The sequence below is a fragment of the Nestor notabilis genome, unplaced genomic scaffold (genome assembly GCF_000696875.1).
Source record: "Nestor notabilis isolate BGI_N333 unplaced genomic scaffold, ASM69687v1 scaffold1205, whole genome shotgun sequence".
Taxonomy (NCBI): Eukaryota; Metazoa; Chordata; class Aves; order Psittaciformes; family Psittacidae; genus Nestor; species Nestor notabilis.
In genome coordinates this window covers 232,173-243,527 of record NW_009927724.1, presented here as the reverse complement: position 1 = coordinate 243,527, position 11,355 = coordinate 232,173, and the positions used below count along the sequence as shown (strand labels likewise).

The 11,355-nt window shown below is 50.2% G+C and overlaps 1 protein-coding gene across 2 annotated transcripts in view; it reads left to right on the top strand.

Annotated features, from left to right (window-relative positions):
* The first annotated feature begins 7,458 nt into the window (after positions 1–7,458).
* The window catches only part of SLC6A13 (solute carrier family 6 (neurotransmitter transporter), member 13), a 32,436-nt gene continuing 28,539 nt past the window's right edge, over positions 7,459–11,355 (top strand). The window contains exons 1-2 of one of the 2 annotated variants that reach the window (XM_010014165.1): positions 7,459–7,493; positions 9,010–9,225. In XM_010014165.1, the coding sequence (XP_010012467.1) occupies positions 9,015–9,225 (211 nt within the window). In that variant the 5' untranslated portion in view covers positions 7,459–7,493; positions 9,010–9,014. Of the gene's footprint in view, positions 7,494–9,009; positions 9,226–11,355 lie in introns of those variants that run through there. The other variant, XM_010014166.1, reaches the window with a different exon arrangement.

The window sequence follows — 11,355 nt, the reverse complement described above, 5'->3', positions numbered from 1 at the left end:
AAGCTTGCTTTGTCCTAAGAAACAGTTGTTCCAAGTCTGTATCTCCCTTGCTCCAGTGATCTCAAAGAAATACAACTGCTTCATGTGGTTTTTCCTTTTTTTCCCCTCTGGGACCTTCCCACTACACCCTGGGAAATCCCTGCTCCCTGGGAAGTGAGGCCAAATGAGATCAGGACACATTCCCTTTGCAGGCTCTTTTTGCTCCCCCAAACCTCCCTTCCCAGCAGGAAAGGTCTCACTCCCCCTCCACCACCCTTCTGGAGCTGCCTGTCTACTTCCAGAGAAGCTGTGAGACTGCAAACTGCCTCACTGGAGCTTTTCCTACCTTGCAGCTCAGCATTTCCTTACCCCACTGTGGGGAAACATGGAGCTGCCATTTCCGACCTCTCCAAGCCAGAGCATCCTCCATGCAGGTTCAGCATCTTGCTGCTGTTCTGTCAGCCCTGGTTGATCCACCAGAAAAATAAGATTGCCATAAGTTATCAAAACTTACAAATGACTCTTCACCTAAATTTTTGAGGAAAAAAACAAAACATTTAAGCCTAAAATAAAAAGACTCTGTTGTGATATTTTGCAACTGACCAACAGAACAGGAATGACTTGTAGGCAGGAGATCAGCCTCAGTACGAAGATTGCTTCAGGCAGAATCCCATCTTCCTGGGATGACGTCTAAAAGCTCTTGCTCATGTTTTGTCTCAAAGCCCAACCAAGCAGAGACAGTTCAGTATATGAGTGCTAGGGAGCACGTTTCCCGTATGTGAGCTCCTGTGCCTGCAGAGGTAGCTCTGCACGCTTGGTGTCTACCTTGCAGGACCCTCAGCAGCGCAGTCAAGGGGAACGTTAGAGATGGGCAGCACAGGTTGCTCTGCTTCCTCCTGCTCTCCCTCAGGCTGCCAGTGGCTGCAGAAGCAAAAGAGACACAAACTTGCTCCTGCTGTGCATTGCTGGGAGCTGGCATGGTCTGCAGAGCCTTGCAGGGCTGCTTGTGACCAGGAGGCGGTTCAGAGCTCTGGGCTCCCAGGAAGTGCTTCTCCAGGCACAGCAGCCCTGTGTGCTGCTCTGACCCCAGAGCTCCTTGTGCTGAGAAGAGGGCTGCCTAGGGTGTTTGAAGAGGTATCTCCTCCTGGCAGTGCAGGGGCTGTGTTTCTCATTTTTGGAAGGTGGCAAAACTGAACCCATGTTTTTATTTCTTACTGGTGTGTCGTGGTTTAAGCCCAGCCGGCAACTTGGAACCACGCAGCCGGGTAACTCTCCCCAGTTTATATACTGGGCATGACGTGCTGTGGTATGGAATACCCCTTTGGCCAGTTTGGGTCAGGTGTCCTGCCTCCGCTTCCTCCTGGCTTCCCCTCCTCTCTGGCGAGACACTGGTGCTTTTTGAAATGCCGAAGTTTTCACTTTGTCATGTCTTGCTTAAAAAACTGACTTCTGGAAACGTCCAAAAAACCTTTCCCGCATTCTGTCCACCAATGACTATCTGACTATTGGATTTTCGCCTAGAATGGAAACTTTGTATTCTGAATAGTTACCAGCCCAGCACGTCTCCTGAATGAAAAAGTATCCTTTTACTTTCTTTAGCGTATGTAAGTATGAAGAGATGCTTTGAGAACACTGCCCAAACCTTGCTGGGTTAAAACCAGATTGGTTTATTTGGTGGAAGAATCAGTTAAGTGGCTACGAACCTTTCTCACCTCTTAGTAAAGCTTTTCCTTTTTCCTGCCAGAACATTCCCCTTGCAGGTACACAGAGTGCAGGGGTATGTAAATCCCAGCCTTATCAATGTTTCAGATTTATATCTGCACCTCAGAGGGGTAGGGTGTGCAGGGCGTAAGGAAAGACCATCATCCTGATGCTCTCAATATACAGCTTCTTCTCTACCCCCAATCTACCCCATATCTAATCAAGCTGCTGGTCTTAGGATCTGTGCTGCTTAAGCAGTACTGCTATCATTACTACCCTGAAATTCTGATTTCCTTTGGCATATGGTTCTTGATAAGAAAATGCCCTCTCATTAGCTCCTTGCAAGAACAACTGGTGAATTCTATTTTCTTGATGCAAACTATCAATTTTCACACCAGGAGGTCAATGACTAGCCTTCAGAAGAGCAGTGATTTTTCTCTCTCCCTAAAATCTGCTCAGGCTCTGTTCCTGCAGTTACTCTGCAAGGGTTTGTCCAGGCTGCCCAGTTGCTGGCAAAGTGGAACTAGGGAAGGGCCCTGAGAGAAATGGGGTTGCGGGGAAAGTAGAAGATGTTAAGAGACTGAAGCGTCCAGGGTCTGAAGCCTTTGCTACTCAACTCTTGTTTATATTATGTTATAGACCTATAGATGTATCTATAGATGCATGCTCACAACTGCATAACCTTGCAGTGCTTTCATTTTTGCTCATAAATGAAATGGGGATAGTTTTGAATTCTCAGCAGAAAAAATCCCTGTTCCTCACTCATGTGGGCAAAAGGGCCAGAGTGTTTAACAGTGGCAAATTACTAAGCAGGAGTCAAAGCAGAAGTAAGATGCAAAACACTGCTGATTTGCCTGCTTGAGCACTCCTGCTGTGCTTGTGCATGCAATACATATGCCTGCATATTTGCTCTTCCAGACAGCAAGTGCACACCTCAAAAGCACTGCTGTTTCCATCCTGGTCCAGGGGAAACCATTGGCACTGTGTGTAGCCGAGACAGTGGTGATGGGAATTGGCAGCTCTGTTGCTGCCCCTCTGTTTTGTGATTAGGAATTCATGTTACAGTTAAAGCAGGTCTAAGGGCACAGTCCTTTTGGTCTCAGCTTGTCCCTGCCTGTGCTCTACCACTTTTCATCAGAGGTGCATAGAGAAGGATTCACAGCATGCTGTCAGCCTATGCACTGAGTGCAGTGCAAGCATCACCCTTAGCTTCTGCGTGCAGAGGAGTGGAGGGTACAGCACTGGTATCTGCAGGAGATGGTTCTCCAGCAGTGTGAGCATGCTGTCTTGCATTCAAGCCAGCCTCTGGGCTCCAGCTAGCACAGGAGTGTCACCCATTTATCTCCTGTATGCAGAGCATGGTGTCCGCAGACGGACATATCTTGTACCACGAACAGCCTGGACTCATAAGCGAGGCCTCTGCCATTCTGCAGGTGTTCAGTGGGGACAGGGCTTTTCTTGCTTCCAGGTTCTGGTCTTTTGGGTCATTATTTGGGAGTGGGTACTCACTAGGGAGGCTGCATCTGAATGAGGCTGTCCAAATGGCTGCAGTAGGATCTTCCGTCACTGTGGGAACTGCAAGCTCTTGCTATGGCTTTTGGCTACTGCCACTGTGGTTTTAAAATACACGTGCCCTTCTGGGAGGGAGCTTAGTGCTCAAGCAGGAGTCAGTCCTTTGTGCTTACTTTGGCTTCTTTCTCCGCTGCACAGTCTCCAGGTTCCTGTAATGTGCCAGCCAGTATCAGCCTCTATTTATCCCTTTTCTGTGCATACTCGTGACAATTTTGCTTACTACAGCCATGGTCACTTAAGCTGAATAACATTTTCAGGCTGAAAAGGCCAGTAGCAGGGTGCTTATCAGATAGAGGAAAGGTACTGTATTTGCTCTGGCCTTTAGTTCCCAGATAATATAACGGCAAATTGTGTTCCTGGAAGCTGGGAGGTGGCTTGCAAGATTACACAGCCCCAAAACACATGCAGGCAGTTTGTCACATGTGACAGAGGAGCAGAGAGGGAGGTGGAAGTGGGCAGCAAAGGGCAGACATGGCTGATGGCTTCTTTATATGGGGAATGCCAAAGCAGCAGCAATTGTGCCTTGGCTACTCTCCTAAAAGCACTTTTGTAGGTTAAGAACATAAATTCATTTACTAGTTGCTGTTACTTGCAGAGCAGTAAGAGACACTGTGTGTCTACCAGTAACCATTTCCTTTTTCTCTTTTCCCCCCATCATTCCTGTAAGCCAGTGCCTTTGAATTCCTCCTTCTTTTGGGTTTGAACCACCTCTCAAGATGGCTGGGTGCTTTGGAGGAGGGAAGTCTAATTAACACGTGTTCTCTGCTCAGCTGGATATAGACACAAAGCAAGACCAGACCTGGGAGTTCATCCTGTGGTTCCTATGAGAGCATGCAGGACCAGCACTCCTGTGTACAGGTTGTGTGGGATGGGGCCAGTTCTCGTGCACGTCTGACCCCAGAAATGTCAAAGTACCTTGTTATCTCGAGAAGAAGCTCATTCCAGGCTTGCTTAGTTGAGGCTATGAGCACTTCACTGGGAGCACAGCCTCAGCTGCTGGTGGAAGACTGGGAGCAAGCTGAGGACAGAAACCTTGGCAAATGTTATAAGGTAAAGAGAAAGATGAGCAAAACGCAACATAAATGTCAAGAGAGAAATTGGTTGCCTTTAGGATCGGGATTTTCCAGCCCTTGTCCTGGCTGGGGTGCGAGACACGTTGGCAGAGACGCCCATGGGCGAGCACTCTTCCCCAAAGAGTGTGTTGGGGAGCAGTGTCTAAGCCAGCCATGCACCAGTGCCGCGCTGCTTTGTGCCAGCAAAGGCAGCCTGGCAGCCTGCCTGGCCCTGGAAGCTGCTCCAGGACCTGCTCGGGGACACATCGCTCCAGCACGGGCTGTCCCAGCAAATGGTGGGGCTCGGCCCAGCTGCCTGGATGGGGCTGGGAGGAGCGCGGCTGTAACGGCTGGTGCCATCTTCAGCCCTGTGCTCTGGGGGGGTGGTTACTGAAGAGGCAGCCTCCCCTTTTGTACTTCCAGTGGGGGAGGCCACCAGCAAAATAACCCCCTTGTGCCATGCCGGGGGGTGGCGTGAGAGCGATGCACATGGGACGGGCGCCAGCACCAGCGCTGCCACTTGCCAGCACTCGTAGCACTGGGAGGAAGATGCTCTGCAGCTGCCCGGGGAGGTTCAGCTTGCACGGCTCCGGCTGGCACGTGCTGCTGGAAAAGCCCTTCGCTGGTGCCCTCCTTATTCGTATAAACAAAACACAGGTATGTGTATTTGGTTATTTTTAAATGGCATTATCTCAGTAGATCTCAGGGTGAAATAGCTTCCCTGTTACTACAGCATGAGTGTTATCTAGGCTTGTTCCCTTTATTTTTTTAAGATTCGCATTATTCCACCTCTCTTATTTGTTTCTTTTGAATCTGTTTCCTAAGGTTTTGTTTCTGACTGTCCCTGTTCTCCCACTTATGACTACAGACTCAAAATCTCAGACATCGAGATTTCATCCTTTGCATTTTTCCCTCTTTGCCTTCTTCAATTTCAAAATGTGTATTGGAAACATCTTTTTCTGTAGTCTTAACTGATCCTGTGTGATATTTGTTTTTCTCTTCCTACCTTCAGCAAAAAGATTGATTTTATGATTTTCTTTGTAAATCTCTCTAGTAACATCTCCCAAAAACATATGGACTTCTTCTTGTTTCACCCCAGAAGACGTGTGAAGTGACATTTTACTTTAAATATGCTTTGCTCAGGGTTTTCCAGTTTGCTTTTGCACTTGTGTGTTTAATATTTCCCCTTGCTGTCGATGTTTACACTGAACGTTTGTTTTCATTTTCCGCTTATTGTGTTCAGCACAGTCTTATCTCACTGGGCGGAAGTCAGATAGTTTGTTATTGATTACACTGCTTCATATCATAGTCTATTAGTTCCTGCCAATTAGCTTGTCATCATGTTGATAAAATTACTGCCATCGGTGCGCTGCAGTGATTGTTGGTTATCCAGGGATATTCAAGCAGCGATGCTGGTGCACACAATAGCTTTGAGACTCTCTAGAAATGTTTCCTTATCCAATCTCCTCTCTCCTTACACCAATCTGTTCCACAAGGCAAGGTATTATTTGACTATGCTGTTATTTTTTTAATGCCTGTATCCTTACCTGAACTATTTAACAGCTACACTCTGAGACCGTTTCTGCACCAGGGATGTTCTCTTGTTCTCACCATCTCATGTTCCTCCTCTGGAACATTTTCCCTGGTTTCCCACAATCACTGATTTGAGGACTGGAGCTGACTGATTTATTTGGACCATCCTATTTAGCTGCTGCTGCCGCTGTGGAGCTGCCTTTGTTGAATTTTCATAGTTCCTTTCCAAACGATACCTGTGGCAATGGCCACAAGTACCATGTTTAGTTAATTATGCACAGTGGGAGGAAAAACCATTTCATCAGATGCCTTTAGCTGCTGCACTATGAGACGTGGTGAACGATATATTCATCTTCTCTGTCTTCTCCTTATTTCCTACACCTCTGTTGTCACCTTCTTTTTATCCTAGGCATCTCTTCCTGAGACAGAAAGTCATGTATTTGATCAGCCCTTGGTTGAATTCATTCCTTACCTCTGTCCATCCCTCCTCCCTTTCCATTTTCCTCCTCTAGGAAGTCTGGTGTGGGTACACCGTAGATAAACATAGTGGTGCTGCTTCTTTCCTACTGTTTTCCTAATACCTTCTCAAACCATGTGTACACAGCTCAGGTTTTGCTGCTGCTTTGCAGGCCTTATACAAGGACACTGAACCCAGCAGTATGATCTTTTTGTTTTGTTTTCTTTTGCCCCAGATATTTATCCACAGATGTAATAAAAATATTTTAAAACCTGTTCTCACTTAAATCCAGCTGTAACACATCTACCATCACCACCATCCCGTTCTGTTTACCTTTTTCATGGCCTCAAAGCACAGAACTACCTGCAGTAATGCCAAGATCTCTTGTCCAAGTAGCCACAGCTGATTTTGCAGCCCAGTGTTGGCTATGCACAACTGGGGCTGTTTTCCTCCCTGCTGTGTGATTTTGCCCATGCTCCCATTGCAGCTTCTGGAGCGGTGTTCTGGGACGGGGCAGTGCTGTTCCTGGGAAAGACCAGTGGCAAAGATCCCTGCCTGTGAGGGAAGAGAGCTTGCAACCTGCCAACTTTCTGAATGAGGCTGTTTTGCACCCTTAGTAAGAAGCAGCAGAGTTTAGCAGGGTTTATTTCCAGCTCAGAGCTCTGCTGCCAACCACTGCTCGTGGCCACGGCACAGCCCGGATGCCCCGCTGGGAACAAGGGTTCGGTCTGCTTGGCAGCATCTTTGCCCTGTGCCCAAGGAGAGATCCCATGATGGGAATTCAATATGAATTCATATTTAATCTCTTACCTCTTCCCAGCAGGTCTTGGGGCTTCAGCTGCAGAGGCACCCGTGTGTGGTGGTCTCCCCTCTCTCCCATGCTTCCAGGGACAGCGTTGGGCAGGGTGAGGATGGAAAGCAGGAGCCAAGCGCTCCCAGCTCAGGCGGGAGAGCAGGGGCAGAGGCAGTGTGAGCCCTTCTGGCAGGCGGGGGGAATGAGCCCCTTTGCACTGGCCATGAAATCAGTCATGTGTAGGTTTTTGTCCAGCCCTGGGGGGTGGGGGAAGGAATGTGGGTTGGGCGAAGTCTAGGATTACACCACCGCCGAATTTTTCCTTTCCACACTTTAAATAGCCAGCACCTTTCGGTCCTGCCTTCGCGTGTCCCGTCGGCTGAGCCCCGACAGCGACGTCCACAAGGTAACACCTCTGCTCCTGTTTCCTTCTTGCCCTGCTCCCCCCTTGTATGCCCCGGGTCTGTCTGGATGAGAGGTCACGGTGTGCTTTCTGCCTGTTTAATCATTCTCTAGCGTGCAGGGGTCCTCCCAGCCCTTCCTTGAGGCCGCTGTCAAACGCCTGCCAGTGTTTCTTCTTCACGTCCCAAGTGTTTCATAGGGGACCATGTAGGGGGAGGGGCGAGGTGGAAAGTGCTGCTTTGCCCTTATTCCTCTCCCCGGATGCGGGAAGAGTGTCATTTGCTGCCAGAGCCTTTTCCTGCTCTCCTGGCCAGGGAGCTGCAGGCGGGAATGAATGGCAGCGTTAGGCTGGGGCTGGGGAGCAGCCTCCTCAGGGCACGAGCAGGCTTGAGGGCTGACACCATGCAGAGGAAGGGGCCCTCCTTGGCACTAGGTTCTCAGTGACCCCTGCTTTGGCACTGGGTGTTGCTGGGAACCACAGTCCTCACCCCTTGCCCTGCAGCCGGAAGGGCATCCTACCCATGAGAAACAGGCTCAAGCACCCGCTGAGACTCCTAAATGGCTCCAGCAGAGCTGGTGCCACCCTTATTGCCATACCTGACTCTTCGCCATGCTCTGAGCACTGGCTGTGCACCAACAACCACTTGCGCTATGCCCTGGCTTTCCTAGGATGGGAAGTGGCCTATTGGAGGTTTTGGGGCAAGGTGGGACAGCGGGATAGGTGCCCACATACTCTGTGCCGATCTTCTCTTAGCAGAGATCTCTTTAGGGACCGGAGAAGCTCTTGCAGTGCCAAAACTTGCTGAGAGTGGTGCTGTGGGGAGCCTCTGCAGGCAATGGTAGGATGTTTGGAGGGGCAGACCCTGGGAAATGAGAGATCTCAGGTGGCCATCACATCTGCACCCTTTCTTTTTCTGCTGTTTAAAGGATAGCATCGTTCTGAAAAGTCATGATTCCTTGCAGCCTACTAGATTGCCAGCAACCGTTGCCACCACCAAACTTTCTCTCTTATTTCAGTTTATCCTCTTCCCAAGTCTACGACTTTTGTGTGTTTTGTGGCTTTCATTCCATGGTCTTTAAAACCAGACCTTAGTAAGCAGCAACAGGGGAGAAGAGAAACCTTTATAAAATATATTGTCAAGTATCTGATCCGGCTTCAGCCCCAAGTCTGCTCCCTGTACCTGTCATGGTGGGAGCTCCAGCCTGGCTGAGCCACTGGGTCTTCTGTGCTTAGGAGATGGGTTTCCAGAAGCAGGAGTATTTTGGGATGAGTCAATTAAAAACAACGAAACTGATAGTGGCTTTTAAGGACCAGTTTTGGACTAAACAATGAATGTGATAACATGCTCTCAGCACCTTGCTGCAAGCAGGAATTGGTATAAGGAGCAAGAGAGGTATAGTTCAGTGTGTGTGTGTGTGTGCACGTGTGTGTCCTCTCCCCTCTCTTGCCTCCCGTAGCCCAAATTACTGCCTCATTGCATGGATTCTGCTAAATGTAATGAAGGAAACTCCTTCCGAAGGTGGGATGGATTACAGAGTCCCTGGCACTGTCAGCAATGGCGAAACAGTGCCTGCACAGCCTGACATGGAAAAGGAGACGGAGGAGGAGGACAACCAGACCCTGGAGCGAGGGCAGTGGAACAACAAGCTGGAGTATGTCCTGTCTGTGGCTGGGGAGATCATCGGCCTGGGAAACGTCTGGCGCTTCCCCTACCTCTGCTACAAGAATGGTGGAGGTAAGTGCAGCCCTGGCCAGCCCCAGGGGCACCTGGTCACCTCCATCCCTCCGTGGTCCCCCTGCCTCTGCAGCATCCGTGTCTGACCCTACTGGCAGAAGCTTCTCGGCAGCACCCAAGTCATGAGCCTGAAGAGAGGCTGCCAACCAGGCAGCGTGGTGCTGCCATCTGGGCCACAAGCAGGAGTTGTTTTGGTCTGGTGGGATGCGGGTAACCAAGCAGTGATGTCCCAGGGTTTCTGATGGTGGTAGCTGTGCCTCCCAGCAGGTGTGGAGCCCTGGTCCTGCTGGTGATGTGGGTATCCATATGCAGGGGGAGGCAGGAGGAGCAGGGACAGGGCTCTCTCAGCAGTGTGTGTCACCCCAGGCACCTCTTCCTTGAGGAACATCAGGCACCCTGTGCAGATAAGACAGTGCGTCCCAATGGCATAGCAGGGAGTGGAGAGGGAGGCCACAGGCACTAGTGTCTTTGCAGGCACTGTGAGGAGCTGCAGCATTTCCTGGAGGATCAGGGGCCTCCAAGGGGCTCTCAGCTGCAAGTCCTGGCCTGGTGTCCAACCATGGAGGGATGTCTCCTTCCTGCCCCACTGCCATCCACCACAGCTGGAAGCATGTGGGAGAGGGGACCCTGCCACATGGCAGGGCTGTGAGGTGCATGGATGGATGTGCTTGATGCAGAGAGGGAGCGAGACATTGCTTTCACCACTGAGGTGCCAGCACATCGATGGTGCTCAGCAGCAGCCAGCGACTGATTCCCCACGAGGCTGCCCTGTGGCCTGGCAGTGGAGCTGGGCTCGCTTTTGCAGGTGGAAGGTTGCTGTGGGCTTTTACAGCTGTTTGTGGCTGCCTTCTAAGGGAGAAAACTGTCTAAAACCCTGAAAGCCCGAAGCTTCGTTTAAGTTTGGCTCTGTGACATGTGGAGGGAGGGAGGTGCTCGCCCTGTCTGGTGATTAACTGCTAATTGGGCTCTCCAGCAGGGCTGGGGAGAGGGAAAATGGCGCTTGGCTGGAAGCTGATGGGGAGTGAGTGCTGGGGACCTGGGGCTAAAATCCCCTGGCTTGAGCTTGGGGTAGTCTCATGGGCCTCACTAAACTGCATAAAAGAGGATTAACCACTGTTGAGCTGCTTTCACGCTGTGTTTTGCTTAGTGCTTGTTTCTTTTCACTAGGTGGTCAGGCATTTTCTATCCCTGTTGAAAAAGGAGGATTTTTCATGTTTTCCTTTTCCACGGGGAATGTTTCTTGGCTGCTTGCTGAGCTGTATCTGCTCCCACTGCTGCCCTCTTCCCGGGTGCCATCCCCTTGGAGGGAGCAGGACCCAGAAATGAGCCTGCAGCAAAGCCCCGTGAAGCTGCAGAGACTATGAGGAACTTGAAGTCTCAGGCAAATGTTTCATCTCTGGTTCCCTTCCCGTGAGGTTGGAGCAAGGATGGGGCATGAGGCTCTAGTGCAGAGGTGAAAGTGTTTCCTGTATGACTTCTGAGGCATGGCAGTGTGATGAGCCTGTGCTGGACTTGAGGCTCCCTCCTGCTTCGTGCATCCCAGCCTACTCCAGCTTGGTATTGTAGTAAATCCCTTGTAACGCCTCAAGAGCAGTTTTAAAGTCTGCCAGGCGTTTTGTCCTATATTCCTTTGGGAAGGCTGACCCAGGCACTTGCTTCTCGGGTACTTCAGTAAAGGTGAGAGGCCTTTATTTAATTTCCAGCTCCAGGTCAGCCATGGCCAGCCTTTAGCTCTTGCACCAGCATCACTGTGTGGCTGAAATAGCTCTGCCCCGCTGGATGACTCTTTCTCCGCGCACTGAGTTGTGTGTAGGCAGCAGTGATAGCCCTCTCAGCTCTTGTTGTGCTTGCCTAAATATCAGGCTCTTCCCCAAAAAGGTATCTGCAAAATCTGAGTTATGCAAAGAGAGGCAGACAGTCACTTTTCCTTTCCTTAGGGATATTTCCATGTAACAAAGAAAGAGTAGTCCCTGACACGTTTAGCTCTCAGTGTCCGATGCCAAGGCCCTCTGTGGTGGAGAAAAAAGAAAAGAAGAGTTAACAAATGTTCTTTTTGCTGTTGTTTGCTCTTGCTTTCACCTCCCATGGCAGGGCCAGGCCCTCCCTGGGCCCCTCCGATTGGGAAATACC